Source organism: Seriola aureovittata, chromosome 6 (genome assembly GCF_021018895.1).
Source record: "Seriola aureovittata isolate HTS-2021-v1 ecotype China chromosome 6, ASM2101889v1, whole genome shotgun sequence".
NCBI classification, from domain to species: Eukaryota; Metazoa; Chordata; class Actinopteri; order Carangiformes; family Carangidae; genus Seriola; species Seriola aureovittata.
The window spans coordinates 28,746,110-28,763,962 of record NC_079369.1 but is presented as its reverse complement, the minus strand read 5'-3'; the positions used below and the strand labels follow the sequence as shown (position 1 = coordinate 28,763,962).

General features: G+C 40.7%; 1 protein-coding gene across 7 annotated transcripts in view; it reads left to right on the top strand.

The window, feature by feature from the left end:
• Nucleotides 1-17,853, top strand: part of eps15l1a (epidermal growth factor receptor pathway substrate 15-like 1a) — a 49,915-nt gene that overhangs the window by 6,300 nt on the left and 25,762 nt on the right. For 4 of the 7 annotated variants that reach the window (XM_056378368.1, XM_056378373.1, XM_056378369.1 and 1 more), the window contains exons 6-17: nt 183-248; nt 586-711; nt 1,556-1,615; nt 3,637-3,879; nt 5,141-5,298; nt 6,134-6,290; nt 7,168-7,230; nt 10,175-10,260; nt 12,050-12,082; nt 14,274-14,346; nt 14,663-14,824; nt 17,038-17,235. In XM_056378368.1, coding sequence (XP_056234343.1) covers nt 183-248; nt 586-711; nt 1,556-1,615; nt 3,637-3,879; nt 5,141-5,298; nt 6,134-6,290; nt 7,168-7,230; nt 10,175-10,260; nt 12,050-12,082; nt 14,274-14,346; nt 14,663-14,824; nt 17,038-17,235 — 1,425 coding nt within the window. The remainder of the gene's footprint in view (nt 1-182; nt 249-585; nt 712-1,555; nt 1,616-3,636; nt 3,880-5,140; nt 5,299-6,133; nt 6,291-7,167; nt 7,231-10,174; nt 10,261-12,049; nt 12,083-14,273; nt 14,347-14,662; nt 14,825-17,037; nt 17,236-17,853) is intronic. The other 3 variants (XM_056378374.1, XM_056378371.1, XM_056378370.1) reach the window with 1 other exon arrangement.

Sequence of the window (17,853 nt, the reverse complement as noted above, 5' to 3'; positions counted from 1 at the left end):
AACCAATCAAATCAATCCATGTATTTTAACATTACAATCATTATACATGTTATGCACAAAAACAGTTTCTGTTATTTTTTTATTCAGCCATGTGTCAACTCTGAGTATGATCAGTATGAGAGAAGGAAATGTGTTTAATCCTGACAGTGCTGTTACAGCCATCTTTGTTTGTCTGATTTCAGAAGGACACCAGTAGTCCGTCTCTCAGCACAGCTTCTGCTTCCTCTGAACTACACTGGGCTGTCAGGGTGTGTTCACACACACACACACACACACACACACACACACACACACACACACACACACACACACACACACACACACACACACACACACACATATTGGTAATGAGAGATGAGATTCTTACTGATACAACATTTTTGTATATTTTGGTATTAGTCCAGCAGAAGTTTTACACTGAAATGTTCCAGTTTCGAATCAGCATGAGCTCCTCTGTTAAGTTAAAAGACAGTCAGTCCTTCAGTGTAACATACACTGTCTGTTTGTGTGTGTGTGTGTGTGTGTGTGTGTGTGTGTGTGTGTGTGTGTGCGTGTGTGTGCGTGTGCGTGTGCGTGTGTGTGTAGCCTGAGGAAAAGAGTAAGTTTGATGGGATTTTTGAAAGTCTGGCTCCAGTCAATGGGCTGCTGTCAGGAGAGAAGGTCAAACCAGTCCTAATCAACTCCAAGCTACCTCTGGACATCCTTGGGAAGGTACTGACTTCAACTGTCTCTTAGGTCTTACATCACACTTTTTGTTTCCATGATTAATATATGAAGTAACATGACTGCCAGTGTGGCTGCTAGAACGGTTGTCACATTATGATATTGAGTAATAAATTGTCAAAGAACATGCTTTTTTCCCATGTGGATTTATAGTGTGTAGTTTAGTTTTTCTTAAGTTTAATTGTTGATTTGATTTAGACGATGCAGTTTAACATAGTTTCAAAACAAAGCATGGAACTAATGTGTTGTACAAAGAGTTTATAGCTGTTGCTAATTCTCCACTCCTGACCCTAGTTGGGCTTTTACACGTGTAATGTCATTAAAACAGTCAAAAGCAAAAACAACACAAAACAAAATTGATAATATCCTACGATTAGCTAAAGATATACAGATGTTCAGTCTAAAAAGAGACAACTACAAACAGTCAAACAAAGACAATTAACTATAGATGTCAGTTATCTAGAAATGGGTACAGCTCTGCTTCGATTTTAGCACTTAACCTTTATTGTAAAGGAATTTATATCTGGAGTTAATTTGGTTTCAGTTGGTGATGTGTTCACAGCTCTTTATGGAAAAAGCTTATTGTCCAAATTTAGATCTTTGTTGTGATAGCATAAAGTTGTCATTCACCATGCAGAGAAACAAGTTACTCTGTTACTGTCTTGTCTTTGAATATATCTGGAGAGAGACTCTGTTGATACATTTATAAACTAATCTGAGAAAGCAAAGATGAATAAAGCTCAAAGCTAAGTAGATATGCGTGATATTTTAGTTTCTCCTGGAACTACGCTGAACAGCCTCATTGATCCTCCTGCTTATCTCCTGCTGTTAGGTTTGGGACCTGAGTGACATAGATAAAGATGGCCATCTGGACAAAGATGAGTTTGCAGTGGTGAGTGTTATCTTTTTCTTCATTGTTACTTTATGTGATTTTTATTCTCTGTAGCCTGGACTAACTGTGGATAACTAGATAGATATGCAGTGGCCACTTTATTAGATACAGCCTTCTGATACCTGCTAGGACCCTCTAGTCCCTCAGTACAGCCTGAATTCTTCCATGTCATGGATTCAATGAGGTGCTGGAAACAGATTCTGGTCCATATTGACGTCGTTCCACCACATCCCAAACGTGTTCTATTGGATTGTGATCATTAAGGTTTACTGAACTCACTGTCATGTTGGTGGAAGCGGCTTGAGACGATGTGAGCTTTGTGACATGGTGTGTTATCAGGCTGGAGGTAGCTATTACCAGATGGTAAATTGTGGCCTTAAAGGGATGAACATGGTCAGTAACAGCATGCAGGGAGACTGTGGCATTTAAACAGAGCTCAGGGACCAAATGTGTGCCAAGAAAATATTCTCCACCACCATGAGCCTCAGGCGTTGCCACAGACCGGATACATCCATGGATTCATGCTGTTTACACCATATTTTGCCTCTACCACCGAAAGTCGCAGCAGATATCAGGATCCGTCAGACAAGGTGACATTTTTCTAATCTTCTACTGTCCAGTGCTCAGTAGTGAGGAGCTCTGTGGTCAGAAGTAGAACCTGCTGTGGTCTCTGCCGATGTCACCAACCAACTTTAATGTTCTATGTGTTGGTCATTCAGACATGCTCTTCTGTGTAGAATGTCCCTCTGTTTCTTTGGCACCAACAATCATTCCCTGCTCAAAGTCACTTAGATCACATTTCTTCATCATTGTGTTTATACAACATCTGAACGTGCTTATTAGATATGTGCATTAACAGGGAGGTGTGTCTGCTGAGTGTATTTTCCTATATGAAGTTGATACATCAGTCACAAACAGCCTTGTATGTCTTTGTGCTGCATAATGATTAATAGAATTATTGGATCAGTGATTACTTAGGACTGTGTAGGTGGATGACAGTGATGTTCGCCTCAGGGTGTCAGTCAGAACACATGGTGCTCAGACTCACGTAACTCTTCTGAAAAGCTTCATGTGAGAGAGCGATGTAACAAGAACATATACAAGGAAGCCAAATATTACAAGACTTCAAATAACCAAATACACTCAAATGAAATGACTTCTTACTTGGAGTACAAATTAAATTTCCATCATGTGGGAGGAATCTATCACTTACTGACTGCTCCTTTAAGTTTCAGTGCAAACAATGTTCCACCACACAGAACAACCAGCATTGTTCTAATCTAACACTTACACCTGATATGTGCTGTGACACTAGCATTAGTGTATACTAGCCACATGGTGAGTAAATTAGCTTAACATCTGTCTACCAAAAGGCAGTGAAAGACATAAATATCCGTCAGAAATACCAGAGACTCACACACAACTCACACCACATGGATGCTGGAAAGTTCTCTGTTCTGACAAGGTGCCTCTTAAAACATCTATTTGCTGTTTACTACTGACTGCACAGCTCCATGTGCTCGACAGCACATCTGCACAGTTCTGCCACAGGAGGGCGCCTGTGCAACAAGAACTGATGGATTCAGTTATTGTTTCTGTACGGGCAAGTCACATTTAAAGCTGCTGTCAAATATGTCAGATATTTGAAAACAAGTATTTGGTTCACCTTAATCAGTGAACATTCAATAATCCACAATTAGTCATATTGATGCAAAAACAGTGAAACATTGAAATGACTTGAAATACGTGCATTCTGTTGTAATTGTGTTGTGGTTCAGCTTTGGTTTTGTATAGCCTGATCTGTTTTTGATTCTTTATTTGACTGATAAAAGGTTTGTGACATAATGACTTTTATAAAAGATATACAGTATATGCAGCTAGTGAATGTATATTATGGTATAGTGGATGTGCCTAAGTGTGGATTGTGAATTCATTTGAATCTACAAGTTGCAGCTTCAGTCTCTTCTATAAGACACCCTCTGGGGACACAACAGTATTGATAGCAGGACGTGCTTCCCCAGGCCATGCACCTGGTGTACAGGGCCCTGGAGAAGGAGCCTGTTCCTGCACTGCTCCCCTCTGCCCTCATCCCGCCATCTAAGAGGAAGAAGAGTCTGGGCTCAGTGGCTGGCTCTGTGCCTGGACTGCCTGCAAGCCCCCCACCACCAAAAGACTCGCTGCGCTCCACACCCTCCCATGGCAGCATGAACTCACTCAACAGCACTGGCAGCCTGTCGCCCAAACACACACTCAAGTCTGGACAGGTAACGCTACACTGATATACACAAACCATTGTTAAACATTTTAATGAAAAAATCTAATCAAAATAAATTGACAACAGCCAGAAGCGGAATTTTACTAAGCAACAACTACTCAGCTCTGATCAAGGCTGACTGTGGGCTAAATATACATAGTGTGAGTGAAATATGTACTGAATATTCAATCAGTATCAGTAAGAGCAGATAATCCATATAGATTTTGTGTCCAGAACTAAAGGCAAGTAACAGGTTTGTTTTGGTTTTAGTTTTATAAAGGGAAGGAAGGAATATTATCCTTAATTACTGGGTACGTGAAAAATGAATCGGGAAAGCATAAAATCGGTAAGACACCAATACTTATAACAGTGTGTAAAAGAAGAAGTACAGTGTACAGTGTTGTAAAAGAGTGGATGTTTTTTTGAGTACAGACACATGAACCTACAACTAGCCAAGAGGAGTTCAGTGAATCAGTGTATTTTACCAACCCAGGTGTCAGAACAGAATCCATCACTGATGCACCCAAATACTTTTCACATTCACACTCTCACATTTTCAAATACTTGTACTGTAGAACCAGGCTGTGGTAGAGGATGAGGGGAACAGAACACAGTATAGTACAGTAGAGAAAGGATCAATGGAAGGATTTTGAATGGCTTTATTTAAACTGATACTGATCCATTAGAATAGACCCGGATTGGATCAGATAGTGATCTCTAAGATCTGCTGCACCGGGTCTGGGTAGGAAACGTATACTGAGTTATTTACAACAGATACACTACGCTCGAATACACACACTGGAGCCTTTGATATGATTCAGTGATTTACATATTTAGGCCTGTCATGATATCCACTGTAGTTGGATGATATATTTTCCCAAAAATAATTGTGTTAAACCATGTTATTGTCAAGACCACTGAAATACCACTGATATAATAATATAATACTGTAATAATGTAAGGACAGCCTTTTAAATAGCATTGACCTTTTAATTCTAAAGAATATTCACACGTGGAATATGAAAAAAAGTATTGAAATACTCAAAGACATAAATAAAACATAAATAATAATAAACAATTTACAGGTGCACCTCATCTGCAGACTGTTGATACAGGCTACAATTTACAGATGTTCCCTGAACGTCTCACAGGTGGCTGTGCACAGAGAAGCCTGTAGTGCAAGTCCAACCTCCCTCCATAGAACACTAACATCAGTTGCTTTTATCCTGACAGCTTATACAGTGTGTAACATAAGTTTCTCTCTGTCTCAGCATGTGGTGAACTGGGTGGTCCCAGTGTCAGACCGTGGTCGCTATGATGACATCTTCCTGAAGACAGATGCTGACCTGGATGGTTTTGTCAGTGGACAGGAAGTAAAGGAGATCTTCATGCAGTCTGGACTTTCTCAGAACGTCCTTGCCCATATATGGTAGAGATCAGCTCGTTAATACCTGCTATAATGTATTTCTTGGCTTATTATTAGTCTGGTATCACGCTCTAATAAGACAGCCTCTATAAAGGGTTTTTAGGTTTTAAGTAATGTCTGTAATAACTGGTAATAAATCATTTACTGATGCTTTAAAGATCAGTTATACACCTGTCATGAGAAGAAATTTTGTGTTTGGTGGGAATGTGTTTTTTTTCCCTCTCTGGAAATAAGTGTTCATATGAGCTAATCATTCAAGTGGATTTTCACAACCTGACAACCCAGAAGTTGTTCCTATTGATGCCTTAACACTGATCCATCCAACTCAAGCAAATCTATTATTAACCACTGATAAAGCCATTATTTATAAAGGGTTCCTTATTAAGGCAGTGGTACCGTTAGATCTACCAGTGTTCATAAAATGTTTTTTTTTTTTTTTTTAATGGATCATTCATGCTTAGTATTTGATGTTCAACAGGTCAGAGGTCATATTTAACACCGTCTCACTTACCCTCAGCTCAGCTATCACCTTAGTGCTTAATAGTAATGTGTGCAAACCAGTGGCAATAAAGGTGAAAGGACCTTGAAGGTTTCATTGTGGATATTTATTCAAATAAATGAGCCACAGTTGATTCTTTGACTTCAGTTCTGCAACATGCAACATGGAGATGTTCATTTTTCAAATGTTGTGGAAAGGTAAACGGATATCTTGAAGAGAGTTTATGAACTCCAGCAGTTTATTCTTCTTATTCACACTGTGGTCAGTCTGCTCAGTACAACTGAGCCTGTTGACTGTCTGTCTGTTGACTATCTGTTAACTGCCTGCTCTTTCCTGCAGGGCTCTGGCAGACACGAGGCAGATAGGCAAGCTGACCAGGGAGCAGTTTGCCCTCGCCATGCATCTCATTCAGCAGAAAGTCAGCAAGGGCATCGACCCTCCACAGGCCCTGACGGCCGACATGATCCCCCCTTCTGAGAGAGGCACTCCTGTCCCAGTAGGTCCCACACACACAAACACTGCATGTTCACTCCAGCTTAGGGAGCTTCCTGTATGTTTGTGTATCTCATGGGGTGGTTGTGGCTCTTCCACTAATCATAGGGTTGATGGTTCCGGACAGGCTAGCATGTTGCATGAGTGGTATGAATGGCAGGATGAGTGTGTGTGTGTGAATGGGTGAATGAAGGGAAGATTGTAAAGAGCATTGCATAAAAACACTATATAAATGCATCCATCCATTTAACGTTAGTATTATGTGTTTTGAGACATGTAATATTTGTTAATATTACTATTCCCTGTGCTTACGTTATGGCTTTATGGCTTAAACAGTAGGCACACTCATTAACTAGAGTCAGTGTCAAATAACACACCAGACTTCAGAGAAAAACATTCAGATTCATAGTAAATGATCTGGATCTGTCCTGAAATGTAACGTGTCTTCCCTGGTCTATCCCTCCGCCAAGTCTGGTGCAAATGTGTTCAGTACGTTTTCCTTCTGACAAACAGACACAGGTGAAAAAATCATGTCCTCGATGGAGGGAAATATCATACAACAGCACCTCTGCTCTTCTTCCCAGAGAGTAATTCATTTTTTTGGGTTTGTAGCAGAGGTGGTCTTTATATCATCATTTCTTCAGAGCACCGTAGAAATGTTAATTCAACCTTTTTCATGTCGTCAGTATGACTGTATGACTGTCAGCTGCTAAACCAGAGTCCTACTAACGTGGCATAATACTAATATTAGATAACACAGGAAAAGAACAGAGCTTGTTCGGGACTGATGATTTTTTCAACATGTCTTAAGAAGTGTGGGATGTTATAACTGTTCCTGTTGTTATCATCAGTCAGTAACTAAGTGATTTCTCTGGCTGCAGAGTATGTCAGGATACATGACCCCAGTTGGATCAGAGATGGCTGCTCTGTCTGAGATGAGACGGGTGAGTCCATTCTTGTTCTTCTCTTCTCTCTTCTCTCATCTTTCTCCTGCTCTTTGCATATTGGTGCTTTAAGGTGTGAAGTTTTGTCTGACATCCTGTTTCTTGAGCTGTACTAATTTTCCAATGTGCCAAAGCTGCCCACAGTGGCCAGAGAAAGTAAGTGAATTCTGAAATATGGTCAGAGCTTCATCCAAGTTACAGTTATGAACAAACATGATTTAGTTTAACTAATAAAACCCCCGTGTTTGTGTCTATGTCAGAGGCTGTCATATCTCTGATACATTTTTAGACCTTGGTCGTTTTAACTACATCTTTTAGCTGGATGAATGACTTTAGCTGTGTTTTGTTTGTAGATTTTAAGTTGTGTTAAGGACTTGTCTTGTGCAGGTCTGAGATTGGCAGTTTCACTGATCATGGGACTTTTACCGGGTTTTAAGTTTTCTATTTTAATAGTCATGTTATTTTGTGAGTTGTTCTTGAACTGAATTCAGCTATAATGGCTGTGTGTGGACTGCAAACTTCAATAATGACAGTAAGAGGAGGATATCCTGAAGGTGGAACTTTGAAAAAGGATCAGCTGATCCACAGCTTTGTTTCCATAGCTGCTGCCCAGGCAAAGCAGATTTCCTATGTCCAGTCCTCCAGTCTTGCTACACCAGTGGCTCGATTGCTGTCCACCCTGATGTCTCAGCTGTCTTTTCAGAGGTGATGCACCACAGCTCAGAGGGGGACATGGCTTCTCCACTCTCTGTAACAGTTTCATGTCTCTGATGGATGAGGCTCTGGTACATCCTGGTGATGCCTCTGCAATCCTGCTTCCATAAGAGCCAACGGACACCATCAAGCTATGGCTCCTTCTATCAACACTTTATGTCCTCCACCTGTGGCCAGCGCAGATTGGTCAGCTGTTACTCCATGATTTGAACGAGGCATGAGGATGTTGCAGGAGTTCTTCCTTCCTTTCTGTTCACCTGCAATGATCCTCCAACCTGAACCACTGTCCTCATCGCAGACCGAGGGTCCGTTGTCCAGTCCGAGTAGCTCACCTCTCCACAACACTACTGGGAAAACGTAGGTTTAATTGTTTGTGGAGAACATGCAGCTCTATGTGTGGTGTAAAAAGGGCTCTGCACACCAAAATCAAAACATCCTCCCACAGGTGGAGCAGGGTGGAGGGAGCATCAGGATTTGGGTCTCTGCTGCCTCTGGATCTGGACAGCCTCACATCAATGAAGGGAAAATTCATTTTGTCAGGGTGTCTGTCCACTTGCTGAAGAACAGGAGAAGCTGTTGATGCAGCAGGACAATGACCCTAAACATCAAAGTAAATCTACTACAGAAATCCTCCCTCTGGATTGAGGGCAGAGCTGCTCACACCACACATGCTGAGAACATGTCTGACTGAAGCAGCTCTATAAGAAGAAAGGTCCAAACTTCCTCCTGAACATTGAGCAGCTCTGATCAGCAGCTACTGAAGAGCTGGTTTCAGGTTATAGGTTCAACCAGTTGTTAAATCAAAAGGTTCACCTACTTTTTCCACCAGCACTGTGAATGTTTAATTGCTCAAAAGATGATAACTGCTGATGATTGCTGTGATATTAACTTTGTCTGTACTTATGGCTTAGATGATTAGGTGACATGTTCTGACTAAGGATGGGCATTTTCAGTACTTTCAATATTCGAGTACTCTCATTACCTTATGAAAGAGTACTTGATTACTCCCAAATTATATGTATGTGTATGTATATATTTTTTTTAATGTAAAAAAAAAAAAAAAGAAATATGGGAAGTCCATGTCCGACTGGAAACACAAGCAGAACCTATTTTGAACAACTGAGTTGACTAATGTAACCAAAACAACACGTGCGCAGGTGCGCAAGTAGTGAAACGCTACTCGAATAATGACGTCAACAACGAGTACTCAAGTACTCATGCCCATCCCTGGTTCTGACCAATCAGTGTTGAAAAGCAGGCTCACAAACTCTTTCCTGTCACACCTTTACAATGTGACACATGTAGACATGAAAGTGGCTAATTAGATGAGAGGTAAAGCAATGACATCATGATCACTCACCCAGTCACATTTACTGCGCACTGTTGTACTATGGTGTTTTTCTTGTGCTGCTGATGTTTCTGCCTCTCCCTCTTCCTCCTCTCTCAGGCTATAATGTTCAAGCTGTGGGTAGGTAACATGGACCTACACTGTATGAGCTATAAATGCTTTCAGTGGCTGGTTGTTCAGTCTGATTACTGGAAAGCATTTGAAAAGAGTTTCTCTCTATTCCAGTGCAGTGCAGTGACAGTCTCACCCCATCAACTGTCTGCTGATCAAGGGAAGATTCAAGATTATATTTAGTTACTTCAAGAATGAGTATCATTGATAAAGCAGGTACAGTCTGTTGTGGCAGCTGTTTGTGGCTCTGGTGTAAATAAGTTCGATCAATCAAATCAAGAGCATACTGTATAGTTCCATTAATACTACTCCAGCTTTTAAGGGCTGTGGTCTTTGTTTTAAGATTTTTCTCTGCAACTAGCAGAACAAAGAAATGCTAGTAGAAAAATTCCGGAAATTCGTCGAAGCACCATGATGAAAACATTTTGAATGTTCTCGAAGTGAAAAAATATTAGTCATAAAATTGTAAAATCCTGAATCTTTCCTCTCCATGGCAGAGGTGGTAACACTCCCCCACCTGTTGGTGATTGGCCCAGCCCCCACCTGCTGCTTCCACCTCTGTGGTGCTCCTCTTATTGATCCACTGGTTTCTCTCCTGTCCTCTCTTTACCTCTCTGTCCTTCCTGTGGCCTGGTCTGCCATGGCTCAGTTGGTGCCATTTCATCAACCCACCTTCTTCAACAAATATGGTTTACTTTGCCAACCTGTTGTCTGTTTTGTCTTCCTCCTCCTCCTCTCCTTCTCTCTCTCTGCTCATCTCTCTCTCTACAGGACAGCTCTAGTTCAGTGGGGTCAGGGGAGTTCACTGGCATCAAGGAGTTGGATGACATCAGTCAGGAAATAACCCAGTTACAGAGGTAACAAATAGTGTCACTGCGGCATCGGACTAACATGACAGCACAAGAAGTGTGAGCGCTTTTACTTTAACGGCATTTTAAAGCTGCACAGAATATGAATCATTTAGCTAAAGCATAATGCAGTAACAGCAGTAACAACAGTAAGAGTAGCAGCAGTGTTACCATGTTTTTGGTAAGTAATAACCTTGATATTTACCAGATGCAGCCTGGAATTCAATTCTGGTTTCACTGTTAGCTTCTATTCACTCTGTGATGAATGTACCTGCTGATGTGTCAAATCTCCTGTCACTCTAACATTAGCTCCATCACTAATCCTTTGTCATCATCTGCATACAGGCTTTTATCACTATCTTTACTGAAAGACACTGACTTAACTATTATTATAGGACCTGAATCTTTGTAGCTATGTCTGTGTTTCAGAACCAAAAAAAACAAAACAAACAAAAAAGTCAAATTAACAACTACAATTAGATAAACTAAAATGTACCTTTTCTAAAAACATGATCACAAGATAGAAAAAGTCTAGCATAGTTTACTGGTTTCATAAAAACTGCATCACAGCACAATTTTTAAACTTGGATAAAAGACATTTTCACCCTTGCAAATCCCGATGAACCCACACAGAATGCAAGTCTTCACAGGATAAACATCTTCTGACAGGGTGGACTGTTGGTGGACACTTATTGGAGTCATTTGTGTTTTTTTGTCACCTTTTTAAATTGATCATCATTGTCATTACATTTTGTACAAGGAAAGTTTCCAATTTCCTAAACCTTATAAGCCTAAAAAGGTGTCTGAGTCAGCTTCAATGGCAGTTTACAATGCGTCTGTAACTCCAGTGTTTACATACAGTAACAGAAGAACCTCCTGTTGTCCTTGTCAGCCTTCATCTTTATGAAGTCACACTTTAGCATATTAGCTAAATTCTGAGGCATTGAAAATGTGTTTCTCGATAACCACACAATACACACACACTATATTCTCACATATACTAACAAGTGTGTTTACTTCTGAAAAATGCTGTCACAGTACACTTAACCCACACCTGATGTGCACTAATACTGTAGTAAGATTCAGAGCCCATTGGCACTACACCACACCAGTTATTGGCTGTAATGCACCTGTAAGTTGAAGTTATGACATTTCAGATTCAGGTTTAATATGAACTGATGTATTGTTTTCAACATGAGCTACTTGACATCCATCGTCTTATTTTCAGTGATGATTTATGATTATTTTACATACATTTTTATTGAACGTTTAAGCACAGTGGGTGTGCTATCAAATACTTTGATAGTTGTATTACTACTAGTTTTTATGTTAAAATCAAACCAGCAAATCCTCGCTTGACTGAGCCATGTATGATAACAATCTATGAGAGAGCTTCAGTAACCACAAATGTCCCAGTGTGTCAAGTACTTGACTACTGCAAAGTGAGGGTACTGAGCCAGGCCCTCAGTGCATGGATTTACAAGGAAGATGCTGATATCCAGAGACAGTGGGCAGCAGCACAGCTAACCTCACAGAACCCTCAGCTCTGTATAGACTGTATACCGATGGTCCACTGGATCCCCTGTGATAAAATGCACACTTGAAAAGGAAAGCTGCACTAACAGATGTGGATGAGCTGAACCACTCATCTTGGCTTTGTGTCATCCTGCTGCTTTCTTCCTTCTTCTATCCATCCATCCATCTCTCCATCCGCCCAGCCAAACATCCACTCTTCCTTTGATGTGTGTATTTTATCAATCTTTTGTTTGTTCACCACTTACTCTCCATGCTGCCTCAGCACTCTTGCCTTTACCCAGTGGAATACTCTCAGGTAAAAACACAAACCACTGAATATCCCTGGACTGGTATTCTGTCAAATCTACTGTGACACACACAGAGTGAGTGAGTGGTGGTTCTGTCCTCCACTGCTCCTGCATAGAGGTGATCAGTCGGCATCACATACTTTCACATTTGTACATGGGAAAGTGCTCTCAGACTTTTAGATCCTACTGTGTGTGTATTCAAGTAGTTCTTCAAAGCTTTGAGGTGTGTTTGCGGTCATTATCCTGTTTCTCTACAAAGATACAAACCAGAGGGTGGAGCATGTCTCTGAAGAATGGATTAGTACTTCTCCTTGGTCAGGGTGGAGTCAGTTCCATGCAGGTGTCTTACTCAAAAAGTAGCAAAACAGTCTTGAGGAGACCATATTCACACAGCAGCCATTATCCTCTGGGGGATGCCTTTACCCTGACATCGGTGGTTACCCTCATCCTCAATTTTGACTGAAATCAAATCAAAACTGTTTGTAGTGTGTCACTTGGTTTTCCAACTGTCATTTAATATGAACTCACAACGTCAAACCTATCAGAAACACCTAGAATAAGCCTCAGTCATTCACAACAAATAAAACAATGAAAGCCTAGTAAGAAATAACAGGGAGCGTGATATGGTGTCATTCACCAGCCTTTTAGCACAAGGACTGATTTTACTAAATTGGAAACAGAAAACTCCACCCAAACATTTGAATGTAATGAGAGAAGTAATGAAAGATTTGGCACTAGAGAAAATTTAATTCTCTGAAGAAACAGGCAGATCACATCCATAACATCAAATTATCTGACGAGTTGAGACGGTGTCTTAAGACCATGCAAGGAAACAAAGGAATGGAACATAATCAGGGATGGAGTTGAGTGTCGACCACCCCTCTGAATATTTCATTATTGTAACCTTTTTAAACTTTATTTATTAATTTCTTCATTTTCTATCTTTATTCTCTCTTTGTTTATCTAATCCATTGGCGGGATATGTATATTGCAATTGGTACTGATAAAGCTCCAGTATTGTCAGTCACAGATGAGGGTTGTTACACAGCTTAAAAGCAAGTGGTGTTACCCGCCTTCAGGATCAGTGGAGTAATTCTCCCCTTTTGTGTGTGGACATATTGAACATGATGGACAACTGCAAATAACCAAAGCATCGAGAAGGAACACTGGAAAGTGTGAACTGTCTGGTGATTGTCATGTTTTGTGAAGAACAAGGTTTTTCATGTATGTGTGGGCGTTTGTATCGACAGGGGTTCGTGTGTGCTGCATGTTGTAAGACGTTGATTGCTATACTTGAACAAAAAGACAATAAATATGGGTAAAAAAATAAGATAAAATAAAAGAATGAAAGGCTAAGTTAGCAGTGATGCACTCTCTCTGATGCCATTACTGTATCACTGATGCAGGTTGATCATGAAGCTGTATAATGTTACTTAGTCTTAAACGCTTGCACAAGCCAATGAACTGATTTCTCATCTGACAACTTTAGCAGCTCTAACATTGACATTTATGATGATTGCAAACTTCATGTTTGCTAGCCTAACATTAACTCAGTGTTTCCAGTGTTTTCAACCACCTGGTCATTCTCACACAGGATTTCATCAGAGACATTAGAGTGGTGAAGGCTTCCCACCCTTAGTGTGATGTCAGAGGAAAATGGCCGCAATGTGAATGTGGCCTATATACAACGGATTGAATATTCCCACCAACATGTTTCACTGTGGGTTTAATTCACGGAGATATCATTCTGTCTGCTGTGAGTCTTTTGTTCTTTATTTATTGAGTTTTGTATCTGTGACGAAGTTGCTTTTCTATCTCTATCTGGGAACTGAGCTTGATGTATTGATCTTCTGATTGTGCTTTGGACACAACTGATTCTGTCTCTCTAAAGCGAGTTCCATTGAATATATAAACACAACACATTTTTAGATGACGTGTGTGTTTTTGATTAATTTGATTCATAAGTCATCAATTATTCATTCAGATAATGAATTTAAAGTAATTAGAAAGGCACACTGATCACACAGAGTCACAGTTTTTAGTTTCTTTCTGTTTGTGTCATGAAAGATTTGACAGAATCCCAGTCCAGTGTCTTATGACTCTGACTTGTTGATGTGTGTGCACAGCAGAGGGATAGCAGTTACTTTCTTTTCTGTTGTTATAATTTTGCTTGTGTGTGTGTGTGTGTTTGTGTCTCAGGGAGAAGTACACTCTGGAGCAGGACATCAGGGAGACAGAGGAGGCCATCAGATATAAGAGTGCAGAGGTTCAGGTGAGAGTGACCTGTTCATTGGTCCATCAGCTACAGTGTAAACACAGCTCTGTTTAATGTGGGCAGTTTAAACTAATATTGAATCATGACACTTTGGTCTGTCACCCTTCCATTTCTATATTCTAAGTTATAATATTTTAACCATAATTGCTTGCTCTTTGCCTTTCATACACAAACACACTGCGCTTCTATACAGGGCCTGTGGTTGCAGTGTGTATGTAGTGCACTCAACAGCTTGGCTTTATTTTACTTGCTTGTAATATGGTGAACACTTGTCTATTGGATGTGACACTTGTTTAAATTAATTTCCCATCAGGAGATGCAGAATGACCTGGACAGAGAGACAGCCAGCCTGCAAGAGCTGGAGGCTCAGAAACAGGATGCCCAGGAACGCCTGGAGGAGATGGACCAGCAGAAACACAAACTAGAAGACATGCTCAACGAAGTCCGCATGAAGTGCCAGGAAGAGTCTCAGATGGTGAGGAAGAGCGGGGGAACTGGGGTTTCGGGTGAAACTAAAAACACTGTGATGCACAGGGACCACGGAATCTTAAATAATGAAAATGTACTTATTAGTGCCACGGGTGCTCAGCTCCGAGGCACTCCTCTACAGCTAGAATAGCTGAGAGGAGTGCCTCGGGGCAGAGCCATCTCGAGGTATCTATTAATCTTCTGTTTCGGGTTTATTATTCTTCCGCCAAATTTCGGCGCGTAACTCGTCCCGCAGCTTTAAGAAAACCCCGGTAATATATACATCAAAACGTGCGTCTTGATCCCGAAAGGGGTGCTATGACTTTTGGTGTTAAAATTCCAATTTTTCCCAAAGTTATTCCCAAAAAAATGGGAATAAATAATACATTAGAAATGCATTGGAATTTTCTTTAGAAACCCACCTTTTTTATACAAAATTGCACCTTTTTTCTGAGTCACCCAGCTCTCTCATACCTGCACGTAGAAATGTGATTCAAACTATAAAACGGAGGAAAACTTCTGCTCTCTCAAAAAGACTGGAACTGTTTTTACATAACATGTAAACTTTTCAAACAGTGAGCACTCAAAGGAGGAGTGCAAATCACTTTTTCTTCAAAGTTAGAGTGAAAGCGTCAGTTGGCTAGAGTGCGTGAAGCAGTAAAAAATAACCTTTATTTTTATTTTTAACTCGAGCTCACGGCCAAACCGTAAAAAGGAGACAAATAATTCTTTCTGAAAATGTAGACATAGTTGTTGGGATTCATAAAATGTAACTTTGACAGGCAGGGTCTGCACAAAATTTAAACGGGGCTGCCGAGTCTGGCAGCAATACCTGTCTCACTCTCATTGACACCTAATGTAATCGTCTTTTTTTTTTCAAAAGAATCTCTCTCTGTCTTCGCACTGAGCTTACTCACTCATTTTAAGGAATATCTGAATAAAACAGAGACTGTAAGAAACTTCTGGCTTCAGTGTCTGGCACGGTCTTTTCGGTTTTTGAAAAGAAGTAACGGTTTTCTCATAATTTGCAGTTGTTTGAAGCCATGTAGAAGCCAAATTCTGGGCAGATTTTCACATTGCCATGGCAACGGCAGCTCCTGACCTGTGTGCGTGCGTGCGTGCGCCTAGCAACCAGATAACCAACTCTCCAAGCTCCGCTAGCTTTACATTAGCCGCATGTTAGGTCTTAAATTACATTTAGTTAGGTCTTAAATATGTAAGTCCATTTACTGCTTCCTTCGTTGCTTTTTTTTTTTGTTTTGTTAAAAGAGTGAATGAAGTTGTGACGGTCTCCGCTGAGACAGAGGAGAGGAGAAGCTACTAGCCCTCTCTCGCTGTCACTTCTAGTCGCGTTGCTCTCCTCCCAGTAATGTTAAATTTAGCACAGAAAAAAACATAATAGTGGTAATTTAAATAGCGGTTCATGGGATTTATTAACCCTCAGGGGTCCCTCGGTCCTTTTTTGGACATTTTCTTCACTTTTCTTTTTTGATTTGCTGATCATTTTGGCTGTGTTACAGCTGAAGGTATGGATTTCTGCAAGAAAGTGTCTTTTTTGACATATTTTTAAAATCTAATGTCAGTTACTGTTACAGGTCTATTATACACAGGTAACACATTTTGTACTCTCTGGGGTTCCTCGCGTCCAAAAAAGGACACACAAAGAAAATGATATAAAATCATCATATATCAATATTTTTTTCTGCTTTTTTTTTTGCATACATCTCTTAAACCACTTCAGTTCTGCTCAAACCTACCAAATGTTTATTAGTTTTGAGGATTTTAACCCTTTAAATGCCCGTTTGAAGACATGTTGCCTCTTGTTTTATTAAAAAAAACAACACAGAATATGAGATATTTCCCACATAATACATGGTGGAGGGATGTGACATTGTTTTATATCAGAGTCTTTTATATCAAGACATTTCTCAAAACCAGAATATGATCAGGGTGACTTTTGAACACTGGAAATAAATCATGTACTCATCCTCGCAGTAGCCCCCGTGGCACTCAAAATTTCCCTGGAATTTTGTAGTTAAATGTATGTTATTGTTAATGGTGGTGATTTTGGAATCTGGTTTTGTTTAACTGTTCAGCTGAGATGGTGCAGAAGGGAAGAAATGGTTGCATATGGTCTCAATAACTTACCACCTAGTGCTGGTAAGGCCCAGTGTTAATTTCAGATCCCATTTTCATTTCTTCATTTTCCACTGCCTCCAGATCTCGACCCTCCAGAGTCAGATCCACTCCCAGGAGTCAGACTTGCAGAGTCAGGAGGAAGAACTGAGCCGGGCAAAGGCCGACCTGGGCCGGCTGCAGCAGGAGGAGAACCAGCTGGAGCAGAGCCTGGCTGCAGGGAAGATCCAACTGGAGACCATCATCAAGTCTCTGAAGGCCACACAGGATGAGATAAACCAGGTAGGACACAAGGCCTGTCAACAGGGGGCGCCAGTGCACTCTATAATCTGCTTCTTTATTACTGCCTACGTACATGCGTGCGTGTGTACGTGTGTGTCTGTGTGTGTGCATGTGTGTACCTGGACTTCTATCTTTGTGCGAACCAGTCTGAGTTTTAGACCTTGGAGGGGAGGACATTTTGTCTGGTCTTCACAAGTCTAAATGGCTGTTTAAGGGTTAATACTTGGTTTTAGGGTTGGTGTTAGAGTCAGGTTTAGATTAGGGTAAGGGGCTAAGGAATGCATCATAATAGCTATTGTTCTCACAAAGGTAGAAGCACAACTAGTGTGTGTGTGTGTGTGTGTGTGTGTGTGTGTGTGTGTGTGTGTGTGTGTGTGTGTGTGTGTGTGTGTGTGTGTGTGTGTGTGTGTACGTGTGTGTGTGTGTACGTGTGTGTGTGTGTACGTGTGTGTGTGTGTGTGTTTGTATGTGTGTATGTCTGTATGTGTGTGTATGTGTCATTTAGCTGTAGCTGCTGTGTCACACACACCATTGAACCTTCTGCAGCTAACATACACATCTTGAATGCAGACACACAGGACTTGTAATTGGCACATTCTTTTTTCATAACATCCATTA